At 38.5% G+C, this 26,351-nt stretch overlaps 1 protein-coding gene across 4 annotated transcripts in view; it reads left to right on the plus strand.

Annotated features, from left to right (window-relative positions):
• ARHGAP15 (Rho GTPase activating protein 15) overlaps positions 1–26,351 on the plus strand; it is a 458,500-nt gene that overhangs the window by 217,804 nt on the left and 214,345 nt on the right. For all 4 annotated transcript variants that reach the window (XM_048868642.2, XM_075117817.1, XM_075117819.1 and 1 more), the window contains 2 exons: positions 21,009–21,107; positions 23,187–23,313. In XM_048868642.2, coding sequence (XP_048724599.1) covers positions 21,009–21,107; positions 23,187–23,313 — 226 coding nt within the window. The remainder of the gene's footprint in view (positions 1–21,008; positions 21,108–23,186; positions 23,314–26,351) is intronic.

Raw genomic sequence — 26,351 nt, forward strand, 5'->3', positions numbered from 1 at the left:
ATAAGGTGCTCTGAACACTTGTTATGTGGATAGGTCTGACGTTGTATCCCAGAAATCCATATGCCATACAGACAGAACAGAAGAAAGATATTCACAAGCATGTCACAGATTGGACTAAAGCAAGCCAAAAACCAAAGTGCCATGGCATTAACAATAGCACCAGATTTACTGTCACGATTGCAATCTGTGCTGTATCACAGACAGAAGGAGAACTTTTGATAGGTAACACCTCAGTGTTTTTTAAATCTTTTTGGCAAATTATCATTTTCATTATATTTTTGCCTGCCATATAATATTATTATAATGATATTAAAAAAAACATATACACACACACAAAATAAGTTTCCTAAGGCCCCCAACAAAAGGGCTGGTTTATGAGACATGCTAAGTAGTCAACAATAAAAAATAAGATATTTTGTTGTTTCCTTGGAGGTTAATAAAAATTTTTAAAAAATCAGCTCTGAAAGTAACAATGGCTTGTAGCATTTATCAGGTTAATCAAATCATTGTCTTAATAATAAATGTAAAGCGATAAAACAATGAGCACAACATAAGAATTGAAAGCTCTGAAGTTTGGAAACTTCAGATCCCTTTATAGGCATGGTATTAAAGGGAGGTATTTTTGTCCTGGGTTCAGTCATAACTGACTATATTTTCCAACTGAAATTTATGTAGACATTTCTTTTTTAACCATAAAATTATACATTTTATTTTAGTGTAAAAAAGCTACATAAAGCAGATTTGGCAATACTATAATTCATGTTGAGCTCTGATAAGTGCTGAAAAAGATTTACAAACTCACAGCTTGACACTGAGCCCACATGTTGGGCAGAGTGAAGGAAAAGCTCTATCAATACTACATAGAGCTTCCTGGCAGCTGATAGAGAAACATCAGTCAATTGTTTTTCTTAATTGAAGGCTACCTTGGGACCTTGATGAAAATAACGTATCTGCCTATCTTTTGTGCTGTTGGCTAGGGGAGTTGTCCAGGGGCCATCCTCAATGGGCTTCTTTGTCAGAAGAAAAATACTGAAATTATCAGTTTTTCCTTATAGAAACATAAAGATGTAAAACCGTAGTATTACAGCTAATAAATGAGAACGATGACAACAAAGAAAAACCTGACTAAGCAAGATCCTGGAATTCCTTAGCTACATGACACTGGAAAACATTTCCCCTATTTCTACGGAATACCAATTCTGAAAGGGTTACTTACACAAGTAATCCTTGATGTCTGAAATTAATGAACTTCTCAAATGAGTAATGATTATTTGCATAATCTTTCTGCATCAGGCTCAAAATTAAAATGGTACAAGTTTTCTTCAGTAATGATTCAAACCTCTACAGTTTTCAGTTATGTTGCTGGTACATTCTGTGGTCATTACCACAGTAGACTGTATTGTGGTATTGTTGGAAATATTTAATTGAAATATTACCAAAAAGGCTTTTCTGATAGCAATCTGCTCCAGTGAAAACCAGAAATTATTGGACATTTTTTGAAAAAGTAATTTCTTTTGAGATAACCAGATGGAATTTTTTCATCCCAAAAAGGTTATGAATACACACACGTTAACCAAATTATGCTGTCGGAGGCTCACCATTACGTCTCATAACTATACCTGGAGCTAGGTATGGTACATGAAGGCACTGTACAATCTTCCTAACATAGTTGTGCCATTGCGGATTAATCTCAGTCAGCAATAGCTCTTCTCCCACTTATCTTGACCGTCTCCTGAACAGGGCTTGGCAAACATACAGAATTGTTCAGTGGGGTTGTGAGTTTGAAACACGTTCACTAGGGACAATGTTATAAACTTTGAAACCATTTTTAACTGTGACACATAGGAAGCAGACCATGGGCACTTGCTTTTAGTTACCTCCCACGCCCATTGATGAGGTGTAAAACAATGTTTCTTGACATTTTCCATACCAATACTTCCTTCCCATCTAGTTATAAGCTAGCCAGGACCTCTCTCAGATTCAGCATTGTGGGAAAAGCAGGATGGTTGCAACCCCTATTCCTGTTTGCAGCATTCCCACTTGCTTACAGTAACTTACAAGCTCTCTGGTATTTACCAACAGACCCTTTCCTGTATTTAAATCATCAAGTGTGAGCCATCTTATTATCTACACACTTAAGACCTTTCACTAGGTGTGCATGCATGCACAGTACATATGCTTTAGTGTGTCCCTGTAGACTTAAGAACATTTTCTATTGCATAGTATGCAATTTTTAAATGATTCTTCCTTGTCCGGCTATACTGGAAGAAGGACAGCAGACACTAGGCTGCAACTTTATTATTCACTGTCTGGCAGTACTAGGCAGATAAAAGTCTACAGGTAACTTCATGATCATTTCAATGTCTATCTTCCTTCAGCCCCCGTTTTTTTCCGTCCTGGTCCCCTGCTGCTGGGACCTTACCACCCCCCTCTCTCAAATGAAGGCTAAGGTGGGCTACAAAAGAGGGGAGCTTGGCTCCTTGCCATGCCAGTCATAGGAGTCCCAACCCCCCTGTTTCCACTGATTTAACAAACATCTCCTTTATATTCTTTACCAGACCATTTATCTAATCCTTGTATCTCTTCCCTATGGAGTACCTGCACTGAACATCCATCCCACGTTTACAGAATGAATTGCTACATCATAGCCTAAGTCCCATTCCTTGTTTACCCCAACTAAGCCTCCCCCCCTCCAAACCTCCTGTTAGGAAGACAAAAAAAAAAACAAAACACTCTGCCTTGGCTAATCTGGCAGTGAGGGAAAAATTCCTGCCCAGCCCCCTGAGCTAGTGCAGTGCCAACAATGGATCCTGACTGAACCTGATATTTTGCCACTTTCAAGGGAGGGAAGATGGGTGCTTCTCTGCTTGGTCCAGGTGAAAGAGGGCTTCTCCCACCCAGCTTGTACCTATGTACTCCCCATCTTCCAATCCCCTGGGCAGGGGCATGAGTCAGCATCCGCACGTTGACCTGCTCTGCTCTGACAGCAACATCTATGTTTCTGCCTTAAACGGATATACGTCTATCCCCGGCAAGCCAGACAATACCCACTCCTTCCCTCCCACTTAATGTGCGGTGAAGTCATTTGTAAAAGTAATTTGACTTTTTTTTTCAAGTCAAGCAAAGACTCTAGTCCTTAGTAAGGCCTAGGTCCACACCAAGTTTCCTGCTTCAAGCAACAGGTAATATTTGAATGATACCTTTGTCTTATAAAATGTGGTTAGAAATTTTTAAAATAGAAAAAATTACATTTTTCCCATTCTTGGCAAATTCAAGTAGGCTGAAGGGATTTTCCTCATTTTTTTTCTTTCAGAAACAAAACAAGAAATCACCTTCTTGCAGTGATCAAGCAATGAATGATTTCAGCTCAGAAGCTGAAAGTTTCTGATATTTATGAGCATGGGAAAGGGGTTTATGCTCAAAATTTGTTTTCAACCTTCACTATATGAGGTTCTATTTCTATAAATGTGGAAACATAGAAATACATCTGGATAAATAAAGCAATCCAATTGCATACAGCAGTGTAAAAAAAATATCTTGCAAGAAGATTAAAACTTGTACCCATATATGTTCTATACTGCAGCTCAGAGTAGAGTAGTAGTTTGCTCCATTAAGTAAGATATGCTGATTGCCATTTAACACTGCAGCTTTTCACAGTGGCTCAGCACAAAGTTATTTAGCACAGGTGTTTCTGTAATTCTGATACATTGGGAAAATTCTCAAGGTTGAATGACTTCCTAACGCACATTGCCACCAGTGAACCTGGAATTGTGGTGTAATAATTTACTGTTCCTATACTGGTCTGTAATAGAAAAGAGAACCTATAGGAAATTAGATGGTCCCCAAATGAACTTACTTGTATTTAACTAATTAAATAATTGACTTATTTGTTTATTTTACAACTATTGTTAATTTATCTAGATTTATTTCCTTGTTTCTAAATTGTTATATAACACATTGTAATATGGAAAAAATAAAAATCACAGATGTGAATGACAGCAAGATCAAATAGAAGCAATGAAACCCTGGAATCTTCTGTCTTTTGGATGAGATGTAAAACTGAGTTCCTGTTCTCTTGTAATATTTAAAAGATCCCATGGCATCTTGTCAACTCTGGCATCTTGGCTAAATGGTGACATTGGTTATTACAATTTGCATATCTACATGTCCCCGCAGTTAGAGTTAGATGCGGTATTTGTTATATATTTTGTCAATGTGTTTCAGCCCAGATGTAGCTGCATTTCAGTGGTTGCTGAAGTAATACATTTGTTAATTTCAAAATGGGCTCCTGTCACACCCATGCGGAGACAGCAGCAAAGGTCATATTTATTTTGACTCCCCATAATATGTCACTCAATGATCTCATCCTTTCATACCATGTCCTCGAGGTATTTTCACTGATCCATTTAACTAGTTTCCTCTCTTATAAGGCCAGGTGCAAAGGAGAGCAACCTCCCCTCCTCTCAGATATGAGCAAGTGTCTTGTAGAGTTAGTCAGAATATTTTGTTAAACACAGAATTTCCTTGAAAACTATTTGCTATTTTCCCCTCCAGTTTTCTAACAGATATAGTAGTTTGTGTTTTGACTCTGGCTCATTTTATCCAAAGTTAGATGGAAACTGCATTCATTTTCCATTTCAGTGGTCTGTAAGTGGACAGAGTGTTAGGTTGTTTGAGTTTTCTCACAGAAGTGAAATCACATGATAGCTTTTCTGTTTCTTTAGTGAGCTAACCCCACTCCATAGTCTCAGGAGGGTTAGCAGAGACTGTTGTCACTTGACATGTTTCAGAGTAGCAGCCGTGTTAGTCTGTATCCACAAATAAATTTATTTGAGCATAAGCTTTCGTGAGCTACAGCTCACTTCATCGGATGCATTCAGTGGAAAATACAGTGGGGAGATTTATATACACAGACAACATGAAACAACGGGTGTTACCATATACACTGTAAGGAGAGTGATCTGGTAAGGTGAGCTATTACCAGCAGAAGAGCGGGGGTGGGGGTAACCTTTTGTAGTGATAATCAAGATGGGCCATTTCCAGCAGTTGACAAGAATGTCTGAGGAACAGTGGGGGAGGGGGAAGGGGGGGAAATAAACATGGGGAAATAGTTTTACTTTGTGTAATGACCCATCCACCTCCCAGTCTTTATTCAAGCCTAAATTAATTGTATCCAGTTTGCAAATTAATTCCAATTCACTTGCTTTCCTAGGGCTGGTATGGTAGAATAAAACCCAAATCAAAATCATCTTGCCTCATCCTGTCTCTAGTTTGTTGTATTTGGCTACTTCTTTACTCAAAACAATCATCTAAGCAAGGATGGGTAGGAGTGACCACAATTGCTTTCATTTCTTATTTCTTTAGTTTTATATAGTGTACCTACGATCTGTCACTGAAACATGCTTTATTCTCTACAATATCTGTGGTACTCTTCTGTTTGAACAAGGTCAGCTTTTCTGCTATTGCTGCTCCTGCCTCATAATACTAAATGTTTTATTTGCTAATCTTAAGTCTTGCCTCTGAAGACAATGGGACTGCTCATGCACTGAAAGTTATGAATGTGCTTAAGTGCCTTGCTGCATTAGGGGCAACACCAGGAAGATGAAAGAAGAACAGATAAGATGATGTACTGGCAGGTTCTACTTTGAAAGTTTTTCCTTTAATTCAAGGTTTTGGCTTATTAGCAATAGCGGGACATGATTTTGCAGAGCAAACGATTTTTAGCATTATTGTGAAGCTGATCAAAATGTTAATTTCATTGGTACTGTTTACAGCGCAAAATTGTTCACATATCTCCAGTCTTGAGCACATCTCCAATCATCAGCATGATTAAAGGGAGAGAATCAGCCATTCCAGCTCTTGTCCTATCAGCAAGTATCCCACATCAACAGGAAGTAACTTCTCAATTTAACTTATCAGCCTCCAGAATCCGTTAACATACCTAATTATTTTAGTGATAAGGAAACAAAAATTCAGGATTTAGGGCATGGGTGGGATTGTAATGTGGTGTAACATAAAACCTTAGCAAGTAAGCTCAAAAATTCCAATTTTCTTAAGAGTTTTTGTTTTGTTTGGCAGTTTTTAAGGTTTAAAATATATGTCTGACCTGATATTGCTTTCTAGTTGTCAAGTGTCACTCACTACTATATGATATCTGTAATAGTGTGGTAGGAATGAGAGGGGATCTGAGAGTCAGGGGTCCATAAAATAGTGCTCTGGTAATGGACATTCTATCTTTTAGTTTGTTTTGTGGGATAAGACTGGGTCTCCAGTCACCTAAATTGTACTTGAATAAATATGCATTGTGATATCATTGGAAGAAGAAGCCATATCAGTTTTCATATGCTTTATTTGTTCTCCCATTGTGTGTACTGTATATTTGCTAATGACAGGAAGCGGAGTGATTGTCATGGAGCTATAAAATCCAACTAAAATCTCATGGTTAATGAACTAAATAGCTTGCGATTTCCATGGCTGGTAATTTAGCTTTTTTTTTTTTAATTTTAGATTCTCATGTTTTGTCTCTTAAGTGATTGAAGGAAATGCCACCCCAAAACTGCATTTGGAAACACTGCCTCATCCCAAGTCTTCCTTTAAAAATATACAAAGAATACTAAGCTTTAAGACACATCATATTTAGAAAAGAGGGAGAGCCTGCCAAATCCAAGCAACCACTTCCTAATTCTACTCACAAATAGCAGGAAATTACTTATTCGTCAGTAATTCAGCCACAAAAGTTATTGATTATCCAGCCTCAATCATGAGTGTTGATGGCCAAATATTTTGCGATTATTCTCTGTTTAAATCTAGGAGATGTGATTTCATTTCTGGGAACCAGAGTTTTTCATTTTTTTTTGCACGATATATCACATTGTGGCAGAACCCTGCAGATTATCCAGTTACTGAGAATGGTGTGAGAGTCTGAAACTTGACTGACAGTGTTTTGTAAGGAAACTCTAGTATTTCAAAATTTCAGACACTAGTAGGGTTGCCAATTCTGGTTGGACATATTCCTGGAGGTTTCATCACATGACATAATCTTTAATTAAAGATTAATCTTTTAATTCCTGGAGACTCCAGGACAATCCTGGAGGGTTTGGCAACCCTAGACACAAGTTTTAATTTTTATGTTTTAAATAATTCCTTTCATCCTTGGAAAGTGTTACGTTTGGCATTAGGAATACCCTAGTACATGTTAAGGGTAGCTATCTAAATAGTGCCTTCTCCGTGCAGCACTTTAGAGTTGTCTTTTTCTTATTATATCCTTTTAATTTTCATATAAAGAACGAATAATTCAGCCCAAACTGTTAATCTTGTATTTAGACATTATCTTATAGGGCCTTTTTGTGAGTCACTTATTCAAGCTGGTGAGCAGTTACTTACCCATGTAGTATCATTGATTTCAGCAGCACTATATGTGTGAGTACTTGCTCACTAATCATAGAATCATAGAATCATAGAATATAAGGGTTGGAAGGGACCCCAGAAGGTCATCTAGTCCAACCCCCTGCTCAAAGCAGGACCAATTCCCAGTTAAATCATCCCAGCCAGGGCTTTGTCAAGCCTGACCTTAAAAACCTCTAAGGAAGGAGATTCTACCACCTCCCTAGGTAACGCATTTCAGTGTTTCACTACCCTCTTAGTGAAAAAGTTTTTCCTAATATCCAATCTAAACCTCCCCCACTGTAACTTGAGACCATTACTCCTCGTTCTGTCATCTGATACCATTGAGAACAGTCTAGAGCCATCCTCTTTGGAACCCCCTTTCAGGTAGTTGAAAACAGCTATCAAATCCCCCCTCATTCTTCTCTTCTGCAGGCTAAACAATCCCAGCTCCCTCAGCCTCTCCTCATAACTCATATGTTCCAGACCCCTAATCATTTTTGTTGCCCTTCGCTGGACTCTCTCCAATTTATCCACATCCTTCTTGAAGTGTGGGGCCCAAAACTGGACACAGTACTCCAGATGAGGCCTCACCAATGTCGAATAGAGGGGAACGATCACGTCCCTCGATCTGCTCGCTATGCCCCTACTTATACATCCCAAAATGCCATTGGCCTTCTTGGCAACAAGGGCACACTGCTGACTCATATCCAGCTTCTCGTCCACTGTCACCCCTAGGTCCTTTTCCACAGAACTGCTGCCTAGCCATTCGGTCCCTAGTCTGTAGCTGTGCATTGGGTTCTTCCGTCCTAAGTGCAGGACCCTGCACTTATCCTTATTGAACCTCATCAGATTTCTTTTGGCCCAATCCTCCAATTTGTCTAGGTCCTTCTGTATCCTATCCCTCCCCTCCAGCGTATCTACCACTCCTCCCAGTTTAGTATCATCCGCAAATTTGCTGAGAGTGCAATCCACACCATCCTCCAGATCATTTATGAAGATATTGAACAAAACCGGCCCCAGGACCGACCCTTGGGGCACACCACTTGATACCGGCTGCCAACTAGACATGGAGCCATTGATCACTACCCGTTGAGCCCGACAATCTAGCCAGCTTTCTACCCACCTTGTAGTGCATTCATCCAGCCCATACTTCCTTAACTTGCTGACAAGAATACTGTGGGAGACCGTGTCAAAAGCTTTGCTAAAGTCAAGAAACAATACATCCACTGCTTTCCCTTCATCCACAGAACCAGTAATCTCATCATAGAAGGCGATTAGATTAGTCAGGCATGACCTTCCCTTGGTGAATCCATGCTGGCTGTTCCTGATCACTTTCCTCTCATGTAAGTGCTTCAGGATTGAAGCACTTACATGATCTTACATAATCTTAGTAAGGGTTTCACAATTTGGCCCATAAGTAGTAGTTTTTCACAACAAATATCACTCTAGTTATGTTCCTGCATTCTAATTTTTAGCTCCATCTGAAACCAAAAATTACTATAATTTCTCACTTGACGCAGACAACAGTGTCACTGAGAATGAGTTGATAAATTTCAACCCACTGAAGTATCTTGGATTTCATTTTGGTTGGGAACTGTGGGAAAATTTCCATTAACCTCCATCCTATGATTGTGCCTTATGCTAATCATAACCATATCACTGTTACTGTGTGCTCCCCTCATCTGTTTATGGTACCCAGCAGTTATCTTTTCTCTTATATTCAAATAGCGAGCTCTTTGAGACAGGCGCTCTCTCTTCACCCTGTGTGCGTGTGTGCAGTGCCGAGCATAATGGGACCCCAGTGCTGAGTGGGCCTTCTAGGTGCTACCACAGTACAAATGATAATAATTCATTTCTGAGTCCATTCTCATCACCTTGAGAGAAGTCACTAAAAGACAATAGTCATGTCTTGTTTAATGGTGGTTTCCGATGTGTTCTTTCTTCAGCTGGACTGGCTACAGTTTAAGAAAATAGTCTGCCTGGTTCATTTAAAATTCTCCATTTTCAGACTTTCAACTTTAATCAATGTTTCTACTTGTCCCACACAATATGCTGTATTTTTCCTTGTATTGGGGGTGGGCAGGAAAGTAGTTTGAGTTCTGGTTAGAGTTAATACTTTCAGAGCCTGTATCATTTTTTTTTTCAATAATCTTTTGTGACAGGTTGGTCTGTTCTCCATCTCTATTATTGTCCATAAAGCAAATAATATCATGACATGTTTTAAGAAAGTTGTGAGGGTGATTTCTCAATATGTCCCTTAACCAACTTGAGGTGAGATTAATTTACTCAATAAATCCTGACTCACCAGGGAACTTGGTGGCCCCACAGATATGTCAGGAGTTTTAGAAGCCGCACTTTTAGGATGAAATTCACTGGAGGCTTGGAGGCCTTGCACAAAACATCAAAGTGATGCTGCACTGACAGATACAGATTATGCTTCCATGAAAGGAATCTCTATAGATGGTCTCTCCATTCTGGCTCTGAATAGGCTGAGGCATAGGGCGGGTAAGTCAAGGTCTGGATCACTGAATCTACATTTATTAGATCCAGTAGCCCCAAACCCTGTTATAATTTGCAGGACAGTGGAAGATGTTGAGGAGGAGGGCCTGCAGTGCATGTTTGTGGGTGGTTTATGGCTTGTAGAAGGTATTGAAATTAATTTCTCACAACCCCTATAGAGATTGCTGAAGTTTTGTAAAGGGAGAATTTCAGCATTAGTGCATTTATAATGAGTGACATGTTATTTTCTGCCTTTCCCTATAAGAGCTACCTGGAGACAGCTATTTTCAAATGACAGAAATTTTGATTGTCTGATATTGTGAAATAATATTTTGGGCTATTTATTTATAGCATTGCTACAATACTACTTAGAATTCCATGTGTATTTATGGGCCAATGCTTGTCCACAGCTGTCAATGCAGTTCCAGAGTTGAGAAAAAGTAGAATCCTATGATCCTCTAATTGTTTCCAAACTTGATATCTAGGGATTGCAACATCACCTGTCCTGGGATTTTGAGATGCAAAAGTCCATTCTGTGGATACCTAGATTAGCAAATTTACATACTGAATGGCAGCTGGTGCTCTTTAAAAGAAACCCATGCTCCAGATTATTCAGTGATCCTGAATTTCTTATAAAGTAAAATTGATTCCAGATCCTTAGGACTGAATAATTGTTCCAGGATTGTGTCCCCTCATTTAGTGTGTCTTTGGTCTTTATGAAGTATAGCATGGATATCTGTGCATACCTACCAGTTGCTGTATAAATATAAATACTTGTGTAAGTACTGTCTAACAAAATAGTTAATTTTTAAACTACATAGCTCATTTAGATCCTAACAATATAATTACATTCTTAGTAAATATCAACAACATCATTTTAAATTTAAAATGTTAAATAACTAAGTAAAAAGATTTTAATGAATATATTTTGCAGATAATGGAAAGAAAATACTAGTTTACAGGAAACATTTTCCTAAATGAATGAATGAAACAGCCTTATTTCACACAATTTATAGTAAGCTGTAACTTTTCCTATTTTTCCAGTATTTTTGTGCTGATGAGGATGGAGAGATGAAGATGAAAGCACAGATTTTGTGTGTATGTTTTCCAGTTGCTCTGTGCAAGAAAAGTAAAGATAACCATCATAGATTTACATTCCTGCCAGCTAAGATTAAGAATTTGACACAGCTGGCACGATACATGTTCCTATCATGGACCAGCTTTGATGTTTCGTATCATTGTTAAATAGAATCCCAAAAGCCAGCTATCCTGGCACAATGTTACACTGTCATTCAGCAGACCTGGTTTGAGGGAAGAGACCTTTTGCCTCCCTTGCCCTTGGCCAGATGAGAAAAGTTCCATAGCAGAGAATGGTGTTTGGGTCTCTAGCTTTAGAAGGATTCTTGCATTTTTCTATTGTATTGTCTAATGACAAATGAATAAAGTAGTGTGAACAACTCTTTTAGAGGACTGACTACACATGCTGCATTTCCATTATGTGGAAGGAATATCATTAGAGAAAAAGAAGAAAAACACTTCATGCAAAGGAGGCAGCAAAAATAAGAATGAGAAAAATATATATTCAGTACCACTATTTCATCCTTATGAACTACTTCTCTCAGCAGTGGGTACTTCTCCCCACAAATAAGAAATACACATCTGCGTTCCATACTTTTCAGGTACACCTTTGTTCACTGCTAACAGAATTAGCATCACTCTTATAATTCAGCAGATTTCTGTTTTTCACTCAAACCTGGATTAGCACTGATTTGGGCTGGAGGGCATTCAAGCTGCTGTTCCTCTTTTAGCTATATTTCTCTGTAAACATTTAATTGTTTCAAAAGCAATGTATAGTGTGCAAAAACCTGAATTCAATGCAAATAAGTCTGTGCAGCTCTAAAGTTAACAGGTGTTCTCATTAGTATAAGTAGACAAGGAACGATTCTCAAATGTTTTATAAACACTTATAATCATGGCCAAATACGTTACTATAAGTATAAAGATACTTATAGCAATGTCTCTTTCTCCTGTTGTGTAATCTCAGCACTTATTAATAGGAGATGTGTGTGAGTAAATGAAATACCCACAGCAGTACCTGCTTTTGCCTTCAAGTAATGTAGTTGTAAACATTCTCTGCTACTGTTGAATAAATCTACAGTGTCAACAAAACAAAATGTACACGCATGCAGTATTTAAAACAAATAAACAAACATGTATATCCTTTAGACCGATTGTACTGAAAACATAGCACACATCATCCTTTTGATGTTGTTTGGTACAGTGACTTATCATGTTGCGTTTCATTCATATATATCATAATGTGTGATAACGTGCATATAAAATTGGACAGCAGGACTATTAATCACAATATCTTGTCCCGCTGGTAAATCTAAGAAAGATGGCGTTCCTCAAAGAAACCACTGCCAATACGTGTGTGTATGTGTAATATATAGATACAGATTGTGAAGGCAATAGCAGGAAAATATTGCCACAAGGGAAAAAGTATCCTGGAGAAGATTGTGTTATATTACTCTGTCTTAAATCTTTGAACAATATGCACAATTTTCTTTGCCCCTGTTTCCCCATTTAGTCAGAGAGTATTGTTAAATTGTGTCTTGATTATCTCTCTTGCTTCTCCATCTTCAATCATTTGTTCTGTCTATCTTCCTTCCTACTTCCCTTGCCTTTGTCTCCCTCTCCCCCTTCCTACCTTCCTAATGCTTTCTGTTTTAAAACCGTTATGCCTTGATGGCGGCCATCTCCATCTCCCTTGCCTGAATGACCGACAGAAGTCTAATGTGCCCCACTCCCATTACATCATTTGTAGCTGGGAAAACCAGAAGTGTTTCATCAGTTCCACTGTCAGGGGCAAGCACCAGCAACCTAGCTCAATGGTTAGAACCAGGCTGAGGGGGACAGGAAGTGGAACAGGGAGCCAACAGGCTGGCCTGGCTAGTCTTCAGGCTCAGCTGAAGGTGCTCAATCCTAACATACATTAACCAGCTCTTTTTGGGAGTGCAACACTGGTGCTTGATGCTGGGTCTTAGTGGTGAACGGCCGGGTTGGCTGCTGTTTGCAAGAGAGCACGTTCAATGTCATGACATCCAGCATGGACTGTTTCTGTGTTCATTGTACATTTCCATTCTTCCCTGAGGGAAGAGGAGAAGAGCGAGAGAGAGAGAGAGAGAAAACGTATTATACTTGTCAGTGGAAAAACACAATTTCAAAGGCCAAGACATGATCATGTCATTAAAAATAGTTTGACAATACTGACATCCAAGCTGGCCAGTAGTATTTTGCTGACAAAAAGACTAGCCAGACACAGACTGAACAGGATTTCTGGAGTTAATCATTTGTGCCCTATTGGAGTAAAATGTGGCATTGATTGGATAAAAGTGCTCTCAGCTTGTAACTTTGGGCATTATTTATAATCCTTCATCAGTTACTTCTTCAACCAGAAGAGCAATAATATTTTTTAATTGAAGACTATCATGGAAACTGTTGCTTGTGAGTTGAAAAAAAGGTGACTAGAAATAATTATAACTTAAATGAAAATGGTGAAAATTCAACTTTATTCAATTTGATATGCAATGGGCAGATTGTCTATCTCAAATTACAGTCTGGCTTTACTAACCTCTAACAGTCCTTTTATCTCAGCTCCCAATCTGAGTAGCCAGGCTTGGCATTAAGGTGTTCTGCACAAGCTAAGGGGGACGAGTCCTCTATACCTACAGTTCTCTGCATGTTAACCCTCTAAGACAGGCTATGAGAGCCTTCTCATCTCTGTATATTCTTGTGACTCACACAGGGGACAATAGCTGACTTATTTGCGGAGCATAGGCTCTACCAGCTCCAGCCCATTTCTTCCCTTCCTTTCTACCTGTGCTGCTGCTGGTCAGAAGGTCTGTTTCCCCTTCCGGAGTTTCCCAAATACCATCCATCTGCCTTGGAATTGGAATCAGATCCATTCTACTGCCTCAGGGATCCTTCATAGACCAGGAAGAAGGGAAAGAATCTGCCCTATAATGCATATAGAGGACTGGATTCTCTCCTCACTAATGCTGGTGTTATTCAGGAGTAACTGGTGCAATTAACTGGTAAAGGGTAAGTGAAAGAGGAAAGAATTAGACTCAGAGACACATCTTCTCTTTTGAACAATCCAAACTTTGAGTACAGAGGATTTTATTATGCTGAAGAAGTGTCTGTTCTAAGAACTCTGAGGGCAAAATTGTTTGGGGGTATCAAAGAGACATCTCAATGTCAATTAAGAAAGCACTCACTCTTCCTTGTAAGTTTGACCTCAAACCAGAGAATTTTGTATCCACTTGAAAACCACTCTTTCTTGTAGCCCAAACATTTGTGTAAAATAACAAATTACTTACTTGAGCAGCTTGTTTTGATCTGATGGCACTACTGAGGTTTTCACCAAATGTACACGAAATCAATCAGACCTAAACACACTGAAAACATATCCCATAACTTCTGGAATAAAATGGGCTCACAATTGTTAACACTGGGGAAGTTGTAAAAATGCAGGAGTTATTTGTTGCCTCTTTTATTTAGCAATGTTTGGATTTAGTAACAATTATTTGAAGCGTCAAAAGAATCAGGGTAATTATAACATAAGGTTCAACATTGTTAGATATGTAGAACATTTGCTGTTGCTCAAAACAAATATTCCCAAAGAAAGTATAAAACATGTTTTTGACTTGCAAAGTTTTTGCAGTCTATCATTTAAATTACTTAAATAAAGGGAGCTTTACTACTCCCAAAAGCTGAGAATATAACACCCTCCATGCATATTAGTTTGATCTTTGACAGACCAGAAAAGTGTTTGTGTGTGCCAATTAAAACAAAAATGGATCCCCAGTGGCTTGTTCCTCACACAACTTCTGAAGACTGCCATCATTGTTTGCTGGGGTAACCTTGGATAAGGCGGCTATCCAAAGTAAACAAACTTTTCAAAACTTTCATGACAGATGGGGGTTACAAATGCATTTTAATAAAGGAGTTGCCAAAGCAACTTTTTTGCAATCAGCATATATTTACTTAACATCTAGCAACATTGGGAACACAAGACAAATACTTTCTCACAAAACGTTTTAACAAGAAACATTTTTTTGGAGAGCTGATAGAAGACCTTTTTCTTCAAATTGATATTTCACCCTCATTTTTATATTAACTTTGCTTGACATGTCAGAAGGACTATTAGAGGTTAGTTAAGCCAGACTGTAATTTGAGACAGACAATCTGTCTGATAATGTAATTTCCGTAGTGGTCATAAACACCTTTCAGTCCACTAAGTAATTTAACTATTAGCATAACCATGACAATGTTAGCTTGATAGGCGATATCATAGCATGGGTATGTGATGCAAGGTGAATAAAATGCAGTAGAATACTGATTTTTTCTTTGCTTTTGTTCATTTTGTTCATTGTTTGCATATTTACGTCATTATAGTAGAGCACAAATAAGTATTTTATATAGTCTTCTTTTTACTGCTTACTCATTCAGCACAAACATGGCAAGAGACTTGATTATCAAAGAGAAAATAATTTAGATCAATTTCTAGCAATGAAATACACTTTTGAGGTGTTTTAAAAAAAAACTACAGATCTCTGTTTCTGTTTAATTCAATTCAAATACAATTCATACCAAATTAATTAAACCACTAAGAAGTGCCAAATATCTCCAAACTTTATTTTAATTAAATTCTACTTCTGCTCACTTAGGGTGTGGATAAACCCATGAATATCTGTTGTATTCTGTACCAAAATTATGCTATACTCTAATGATAAATGTAAAGAAAAGGGGAAAAAACCTAATTTCTTAACCTTTTGTTTCTGGGTGAAATTCAGGCATTTGCAGGCCCAGGCATGTGTCAATTGGGTTGGAGGTGGGGGGGGGGGCAGTGCATTGCTGTATAATTATATGAGGAGAAAATCATAACCCCCAGATCTGTGCATGGAGATAGCTGCTCCCCAACATGAAAAGGTGGGAGGTCAACCACCTCCACAGCACCATTTCTTTCCTAAGCATGGTGACTGGCTGGGCTGGGGAATAAGGTGGCCCTATGTGGGGCAGAGGAACTCCATGCTTGGCCCTCCAAAATGTCTGAGGAAAATAAACAGCATGGGGCTTTGTTATCCTTTCGGTGCCCCCTTTCCATGAGAGGGATCAGGACGGCTAGCAATGACTGAAGGGCAGCCTTGGGAACATGGTACAATAGACACACATTTCCAGAGTTCAAGGGTTGGGGAGCATGTGAATTGGGTCAGTACTGTTTCAGAGAATCAGGGTCTCCTACCACCTATCTCACAGGGGAGTAAACCCTATGCCCTATGAAATGATGTGGGTGAATCTCTGCAAGAGGAACATCACCGAAATTCCAAACATAAAGGTGTCCACTAATTCACAATTAAAATACTTTCTGTTCACTAAGGGGGAAATGCTGGGTGCATAGGTACCAGATGACATCCAGTGAACAAGACTGTTACATTGCATTTATAGGCTCCCTGGAGCCCATGATGGGTTTCAGACCCTGGAATGTCAACAGGCATGGATCTACATAGGCTGCCTGCATCCCAGCACTCAAGACATTTTAAGGAGTGAACTGTGCAAGGAACTATAGTTCTGCACTGGGTTCATCTTTTTGTCATCCCCCTACATTAAGAGTGTACTGGGTCATAAGGGAGTGTTGCAGCCTCAGCCTGAAGTAATTGCTGTAGGGTGATTCCATGTCCCAGCCTATGCTCTGTCTCCTCCCCATTCTGATGCAGATATTCATAAAGCGCAGATGGGCTACTCAGAATTCAACTGATAAGCTCTGTAATACTAGTTCGTGATTCTTTGCTATTGTTTCCTTTTTAAAAGCTTTCAGATATATGGTATATTTCCGGCAATGATCTCATATCTTGTGTTTATTGTGACTGGAAGGATGTTTTTGTGACTTAAGCACAGGTCTGGGTTCTGGACTTAAGTTTTTTTCTTGGCTATGAATTTGGGGAAGTCACTTAACATTGCTGTGGCTCCATTTCACAATCTGTACATTGGGATTAATATTACCTGTCTCTCAGGATTGGTGTCAGGCTTAATTCATTCATGTCTGTAAAGTGCTTTGAGATCCTCAGAAATGAAAGTGCTATATAAGGCCAAATTATCTTCCCTTGATGGGGGACAGAACTGTGTTCTACTGAGAGCTCCAGAGAAATGGTAATAGCTACAGCAAGGACTCATTGAATGGCCACATTCCCCACGGGCCCTGGTCTTATCACCAACTATCACATTGATTTCTGGGCTTCTCCTTCAAGCCCCTCCAGTTTCAGAGGAGAGGTTGATCCATCTTTTGCTGCCACTTCTTCCCACCATTCACCCCCAGTGGACTTTTCACTTCACTGCTAGGTGCCCTGTATCAAGGTTTGCTCTAGACTGTCTGAAATTAGCCTATCACTAAAAACAGGCTTTAAATATGTTAGAGATGAACATGTGCACTTTGATATAAGTGCACTTATAAGTTTGTTTTGTCTTTTTGTTCTCTCATATGAATTTCTCTCCTAACCTCCCTGGAGTTTCCAAGGCTCTTATATATATTGTATGTCAATAGCATCTTTAAAATTGCTTCTACCTTATTAAATGTGGCTAAAGCAATGTGCGTATAGAAATGTGTATGCAAATAGAAATACAGATATTTCAAGCAATATCTTGGAGATCATGTAAAAATGCCCTTGTGGCTCTCTTGAACTAGTACAATGGTTACCAAACTGAGGTCCAGGCCACCAATGGCCTGTGGAAAGCTGGCTAATAATGTCATGCTGGCTTCTCCCCCTTGATTCCATCTCCAAAATTGCACTAAAGATACTTAAAAATATTTTCCCTATAAGCAATTGTTGCAGTTGCCCAAAAGAATTTTACTCAATGACCAATGGAAGGGAAGGTGGTCTATGGTATACTGTCTTCATAGCAAGTCAATGACAGAGCCAGAAAGAGAACCCAGTAGTCCTGATTCCTAGTCTTCTGTTCTAACCACTGGATGACACTCCCTCCCCAAATAACAGAGCGCTATACAAGTTATTTATTCCTTTTAGGTATCTAGTATGTATTGACAATATCAGCAATTTGTTAAAGGTACATCAACACATAGTTGCCAGAATACATGCCTTGAAAACATGATATGCAGAGAGAAGGGATTTCAGGAGATATTTAAATAAGAGGAGTAATAGGCAAAATGGAGACTGGCAGCTCTAGCTAGAGCTCTTCATACTTTTGCAGAGTTGTGTTTCATTTTTGTCTAGTCCCTATGTTTATTTCAGCTATGCCTGATACAGAGATGGCGTGTTAGCATGCCTTAATATTGAACCATTTACACTTGTTAGTTACACAGCATTTAGGGCAGTGATCATAAATTGTTCAATCACAAGGTTTAGTCAAAGCTAGAATTCTTCACTGATGTCTTTTCCCAAGGGTGTTGGAAATTTGATTGTTCAAAGTGCAAGTATGGTTTAGCAATCCTTTCCAAGAACCATTTATCAGAAATCCTAAAGAGGTAATATATAAAAGTGGGATGGGAAACCTACACATTAAATGGGATTTACCAGCCAAAGCCTTTGGAACTGCTTTCCTGTGAATGACTGGAATGGAGCAGAACAAAGTCAATTACTGACTGTAATTAAGAAGTGGATGCATTTAAACTGTAGAGAGCAGTAGCAGTCTTCTTGAAATTGCCTAGTTACTGTGAAGATTAGTATGAAGAAAGAGAGAAACGGACTTGAACTATATCTTACAGAACGTATATTTTGAATGAATTATCTTCCTACAATTCTGTGATCTATTTTACTGATTTATTCATAAATCACCATTTATATATGATTATTACAATAACACGTTCAGACACAGAAACTTTCAAAATGTATTTTGTTTTAGTCTTGTTAGCAATGAAGTGTCTCTTTTTCATATCATACAGTACAATGTTGTTGCAATGTTGAAATACTTGTATTTTAATAAAGCCTGAATTTACTGAACGGAAGACTGAGCTATGTTGTGTCCTTCTTAAGCCTTCAAAATACAGTAAATCTAATCATGTATGTTGCTCTTACTTTGAAAATGTTATTCCTTTTTATAATTGTAATAATTATTTGTTTATACTGAAAGAGATGTATTAGATTGGATTGTCTTCTGTGTTTGGTTGAATTAATTTCTGCATGTGTATGTTAATAAATTGTGATGTTATGTAATACATTTATAACTCAAAAGCTTTCAGTTTAAACCAGAGAAATAATCAGAGTTCTGGTTACCTTAAATTGGATTTTGAATTTGTACTGTTGCTAAAAAAAGAGAGGGGGATCTTACCTTTTTAGTTCACAAGCAGGATAACAACACTGGCGTTGGGAATCAGTGAATTTGAGATCTACATGATAGTGATTATGCTAGGGATTAATATAATCAGCTATGGGCTGATCGTCTCCTTTCTGGAAGGGGCTCTGAATTTTCCCCAATCATTCTGAAAGTCTGTTATATCCTTCCTGCTCATGATGGAATGGGCAGCATGTCCACTTCCAGTGCCCAGGAATCCCAGTGGATCTGCAGGAGTCTGCAGATGTATATCTGCACAGAAGCCCTGTGACTTGAAACTAGGTCCTGGATCTTTTGCCCCACCTTCTTTAGCTCTCTGACAGGATGGCTTCATGGAGCTGTGCTGCCAAGAGTCTCCTTAGCTGCTGCTGATTCTGGAACCACCTTTTAGAGAGGTTTCCTCAAACCAGAGAGAGTCACAGAACAGTTGTTAAAGCCTTGGGCCGCATTGCCTTTTGCCACCTTTTCTGGTATCATGGCAGGGAAGAGGAGATGGGGAAATGATGTGTGCTGATATCAATGGGACTCATGTGGTCATAAGGGTCTGTGCTTGTGGATATCACTCCACAATGAAGGTTTGACTAGCAATTAAGCACTCCAGGGTGTGGTGAAATTAATAGCATTGCAGCTTAGGTGATAATGACACTTGGCCTTTGCACCTTGATGCCTTAAAATGAACTCCAGGTGTAGTGAGACTAGACAGTAACACCACACCATATCATGTCTCTCTGTTTAAATGAACATCCAAGTCCAAATCTTGCCAACCTTATTACATTTTTCCTCATTCCTTACTTGGACAAAAATTTCAGTGAGATTCTTGCTTGTGAAAGACTTAAGTAAGAGCCTCAGGATTTGGTCCCCAGTTTTAAAGTTTGGAGCATGTCTGAATGAATGGCCAAATTTATAGACCACTTGTACATCCCCTATACTCTGAATCTTTCATGCACAATCTCTCTATGTGATGACATGGGCATTATCTGTGTCTCTTTGTCAAAATATGAATAATTCCTATAACACTTCAGAAAAAGTTCAGACTGAGAGAAAGATAATGTCTGCATATTTGCATCAAATATTACCAGCTACATTAGAGTGTAGAGCTGCATGTCAGGGGAATTAATATTCTTTTGGTAAATATTCCCAGTGTGGGGGGTCAAAATGTAAATTGACTTGTATTCAAATAAACTATTTTTCTTGGTAAATGGGCTCCTAATTACTTTGCTGTAGATATATCTGTATGTTTTTTTTAAAAAAAGAAATAACATTAATGTTACTTTGACTGAAGTGTTCAGAAAGAGGCATGCTGGGGTCTTAGATAAATATATTTATAATCTTCAATATAGAGAAATCAAATATAAAAAAATGCTAGCAGAGTTGAAACAGAAGTCTAAAATGATAGGAAATTCACAATTAATTCTAACACACGCATGTGCATTTTTTTCCAGAGAGCCTTAACTTAAATTTGAACCGTCTGTCTTAACTTTGAATTCCCTGGCTTTTGTTAGCTTGTGTCACATTAACATTATTTTAGTATTCTTTGTATTTAATAGTTATATTACTGAGACAATAAGTCATTTGTTGTGACATAGACTAACAGTTTTCAAGAGAGGTTCAAAACTGCTTGGTAACTGCCAGTTCTCTAAGAGATAATTACTGGCACAAAAAGAAAGCATTTCAGTGTGTGAGAGAATATATATTACCAAAAATAAAATAAAATACAATGATCTATCTTGCCTGGTTTGCTTACCTGTCATTTCTTCCCCCCTTCCTGCAACCAGATCACAACAATATCAGGAAATGAGTTCCTCCTTCAGTCAGATATTGACTTCATCATATTGGATTGGTTCCACGCTATCAAAAATGCAATTGACAGATTGGTATGTATTTGTTTTGGCTGTTACCTTTATTAATTAAGATGTGGTAATTTAAACTTCATTTGCTTAGGCACTATACAGGTTTTAGACAGGCAGAAAGCTAGCTAGCTAGAGAGACTTTCTTTTATTTGAAGGATATATAAATATGTATGTATGTATATCTTGTACAAAAAAAAAGTCAGATAAACAAGGTTGTTGAACTAAAAAGTCATTTGATTCCTGTCTTAAAACAGAATGCTGCATTTATTTCTCTGGAATAACAAGGGCATTGGTTTACTGTGGGTTGTAAAAGCACACAAGCGCTTAATAACTAATGAATTTTTACATTTTCTGTTTATGCAGCCTACAGTATATAATCTTCAATAGAACTCTTAATACATTTGAGCCTTTTATGCATTTTCATATTACTTATTCACAAGAATAGCACTAGCAAATAATATTCCTTTGTAACTGATTGCTGTTATTCTCCCAGGAAGGCTGGGGTTTTTCTTCTAGAAATAAGCAGGGCTGTATTTTCTGAAAACCATTTTTAATTACCCAACCCAATTCAGCCATAGTTTTTTCTTTTTTTCTTTTTGCTATACTCAGTATAAATTCCAAATCCCTTTTTTCTATCTATGCCTGATCCAAGAGCAGATTTCTTTTTATAGGACATTGACCCCTCTTGAATACTGCAAAATGTAGTAAGAAAAGTTATCTTTGTTTGCTGACTTTTCCAGGGGATTTTGCTGAAACTGAGTTGATGTTACCTGAAACTGGTCTATGTGAACATGGTCTATGTGACACATCCAAAAGGGTTAATTTGTACATGGCTACAGCTTCTTTAAAGAGCTATAAACAATGTAATACCTGCAAGCTATAATCAGCCAAGGGAAGTTTGATATGAGGATGTATGTCTTCATACATTGTATTTCATTGGTCAAATATACTGTCACTTGATATACTATTGGAGCGTTTTGGGTGGAGTTTCTCTGGAAGCTCTTTCTTGCTTATGTTGTTCAGTTAAGCTCCCATAAATTCAGTTGCTGGGATTTTTTTTAACATGCCTCTAAGGGTGAAATCCTGGCTTTAAGGGGCTGAGTCTCTTTGGTGGGCAGTACAAAGAAATACATAAAGGTAGCTGCTCAGCTGATGTAAATTATCATCATCAGTGGAGATATGACAGTTTATACCAGATGAGTGTCTGCCCCATGTTGTCCATGCAGGACAGTGGCATGTGCATGTTATCAAGTCAGCGTGGACTGAGGATTATACACAGATGCAGCAGCTGCTGTCACTGTCTTCTTAGTGTATGTGCAATGTGCCTGAGGTACCACATGACCAGGATTCATCACCAAATTTGGTCTGCTGGTTAGATCATTAGCTTCCCTGGTTTGGGCCGGGTACCAACCGGGAGGGCAACGTGAACGCTGATCCATGCCCCCCACTATAACTATGAAAAGGTGCAACGTGCATTTATCTTTAAAAATTCATCTGAGCTTGTGGACACCAGAGTGATTACATCTCCATTTTGCCTGGTCATACCCCTTTTGGGGTGTTGAGTATTATCAGCTACAATAGCACCTCCCCTCTTGTTGTAAGAGACCAGTCCCATTCTGGTTGCTTTCCATATGGGTGAAGTAGGACAAGAGGGGATCGTTGAGTCCTCTCCTTCTCTCCACCTCCAAAATGCATTCAAACTGAATCCAATCACACATTAGTGGTACTTGAAACTCAACAGTTACTGTAATTTCCAAGATAGGAAGCCAGACTATTTTAAACAAACTTCCTCTTTGCAATAATTCAGAAACACCCTTTGGAAACACATGCAGTGGGGAAATCATTTCAGTCACCAACATAAAAAATTAGGCCTTTTGTTTTCCAATTTAGCATCTGAAATTTATCTGAGAAATTAAAACCAACTGTAAGGGTTATAAAACAGCAGTCTTATGGTGAACAGGTTTTGTATTACACTTTCCTTAACTTAAATATTCATTATATCATCTGGTATAAGTGTCTATCCGTTTCTGATTCTATGAATGTTCTGTAATTTTGTACTTAATTGTTCCATATAATATTTTTTAAAAAAATCATTATTTCCAGCCAAAAGAACAGAGTTGTACACCAAGAAATCTGGAGTTCAAACTTCAAAGATCCTCTAGCAGTGAATTACTGAGCAGCTTAAGTACAGAGTCCAAAGAACCAAAGTCTGAACACAGAAGATCTCTAAGTAAGTTTTTTAAACTAAATAACGGTTTGTATAAGATAATTTGTTTTATGTATAAAATGTAATGAAACTAGGAACTTAATATTAGGGCCTATTTTTGCCCTTGTTGGGTAAATAACTTACGTCTAAGCAAAGGACAGTTTTTATCTGCAGGTATCTGAGTTGCGGGGACATTGTCTTCTAACCTAAATAAATTTCACATGAAGCAAAGACATATATCCAAGGTGTTTATTTTAAAAGTAAGAGTCATGGATCCTATCCTAACATTCTATTACAATGACTTTATTTCTATTTCAGGAAAATAACTAATTTTGATAGAGGAATTTTATCTGATAGAAGTTTGTGCACTTCAGTTGTGTACCGGAAAAGGCAGATCCTTTGCTTCAGACAACTAGAAACATTACTATAATTTTATGAAAAAAACTAAATTCCAAAAGTCTGAAGTTTTACTTTATTTGCCTAGGATGATTATAAGGGAAAATTCTCTGAAACCAGTGTTGATTTATTCTGCTCCAGATAATCTTTTTTTCTGAAATTGTATTGAGATGTTGATGATTTTGTGAGGACTAAAGGCACAGAGCTTTTTCATGGGTTCCTGATGCCATACACACCCTCAAAACTAGAATTGTTTCCCTTTTTCTATATGAGATACATGTACTGATTCTAAGATAAACTCAGTTTCCCATGTGCCTTGAAATTCACACAAGTGGTGGAGCCCTGTGCAGGCACAGGAATTTGCCTGTGCATAACTCTCTGCGGGATCGTGGTATTAAATGTTAAGGTGATACAAGCCTTAGAAATACCACAGCTAGATGGATGGGTGATTTATTCTCCTTGATAAATGGGTGTAAATATACGTAACAACAGTGAGAATTACATATGTATATACAAAAGTAAATGCAGTTAACTCCCTCATTTTGAAACCTATAGCCATATTTGGTTTCTGTAGCTTGTCCAGTTGAATAGATTTGTTTTTCTCTTTTTAATGGAGTGTAAAGCAGCTTTGATTGTAGCATGTAAGAATGTTCTTATATGTCTTTTATTATATTATTACATTGTATTCTTTGCTACACCTTTTAAAAAAGGCTCAACAAGCCATGAAACAGTCTTAAGGGCCTGATTCTGTTTCAACTGGAGTTAATGGCAAAGTGCCTTACAACTGTCTCACCATTTGCTGACCTTTTTTGTTTTCATGGTATAATGCTTATATTTCACTCAACAATGATTTAAGAGACAGAACAGAAGAAACTGATCACCACCAATGACATAAACTTAGTCTACATTTCTTTTTTAGACCTTAGAGAATTGTGATTGGCCTCTTTCTTGTTAGAGGCTGTTTAAACAGTTTAAAAATTTGAAAGTATCTGGTGTGAAATCTCACCGAACTGAAGCTTATATTTAAATACTGTAGATTGCATTGCTTAAAAATATGTATCTGGATTTTTCCCCCATGAGATTAAGTAATTATTTGGAATTAGAAAAATCATAGTATTCACTTACTTATTAGCAGTCCAAGCACAAACTGTATTGTCAGTTTTCTGCCTTTGGCTTTCTGTGCCCTTAATGTTCACACAAGTATCGTCGCCAGAATTATTGGCAGCTAGAGCCAAAATTGCTTTAAAAAGGCATGAGAACTGGTAATGACACATTGTTAGCAGTTAACAGGTGGTCGTTTCATTGTCCAGTTTGACTGCGGATCACAGATATGTGCAGTATCTGCAGTAAGTGCACTTAGAAAGTTATTTCGAAGTTTAAACCTTTGTCATCTTTCTGTTACTTCCATTTTATTGATGACTGTCAGCAAAGTCAATTTAAAAAAAAAAAAAAAAGGATTTTTAAAGTATGTTTATTTCTCAGCCTGACAGAAACCAAGAAATTGAAAGCTTAGGAAGACTCTTTGTGGAGAAGGAAGGCAACTGGTGTGAGCTAAAGGGCTACTGACACAGCCTGGAAAACTTTAATTACTATTCAGAGACAATTCAGATTAATCTGTAATTTTTTCTTTACATTTTAAATATAATGCTGGTAAAAAAGTGTCAAAGGTCTGGCACAAGATATTGAAAGTTTCTGCTTATTGATTGAGCAAGTATCATGGGGACAACAATTATCTCGGGTTTCATCCCAAACTGTCCCACCAGTGTATGTCTCCGTTCAGATCTGAGGAGACCTCTAGGTGATGAGGAGTGAGAGTTAGGTTTCTATGCTCATTTAATCCTTAGTGCCTCTGTGGAGATTCCCAGAAATGGTGGCAATTAGCACCACTAATGATGATGGTTTCTGAGACTTGGACACCGATTCCAATTTGGAAAATCAGCAAACTCAGTTTACGCAGGCCACAGAACATCGGTCAGCTCAGTCATACAGATTTTCAGTCACCACTAACCTGGTCTGGATTAAATCCAATAACCTAATATCTACTTTTCTTCTTAAATTGATAGTTTGCAAAGTTTCCCTGTGTTGATATGGTGGCATTGATTAGGGTGACCAAACATCCCGTTTTTAAAAAGACAGTTCCGTATTTAGGCCCTCCTGCTGGTGTCCTGACTTTTTCTTTAAAATGGGCAAATTGTCCCATATTTTCTGTCTCCCCCGCCCCATCATTACTGGTGTGTCCTGCTGCTGGCCAGATCCCTGCTTGTCAGCCGCCTGCCCACCAGCAGCGCGGGGAGTGTGCAGTGACTGCCGATGGGGGTGGGTGTGTAAGGCTGGTGTCATGGCGAAGATGCAGCGTGTGGGGCCGGGCACTCCCCCTGCTGGTCTGTCAGCGCAGCCCCCACTGTGCGCCAGCTCTTGGCCAGCAGTGCCCCAGCCCCCGTCCTGTTTCCAGCCAGTGCTAGCTGCGCACTGCGAGCTGCTGTGGCTGGGGAGTGTGGATAGGTGCCAGGCGGTGGCCAGTTATGTCTTGCCTCTGCTGTCCACCCATTGGCCCTTTATGAGCTCCCCCTCTCACTATCATCTCCCTGCTTTGCCTCATCATCCCCGCAGCTCTTCCATATCCCCCTGGCAGGGCATGTCCCACTCCCAGCGCTGTGCTGAGAGCC

The sequence above is a fragment of the Caretta caretta genome, chromosome 11 (genome assembly GCF_965140235.1).
Source record: "Caretta caretta isolate rCarCar2 chromosome 11, rCarCar1.hap1, whole genome shotgun sequence".
Lineage (NCBI taxonomy): Eukaryota > Metazoa > Chordata > Testudines > Cheloniidae > Caretta > Caretta caretta.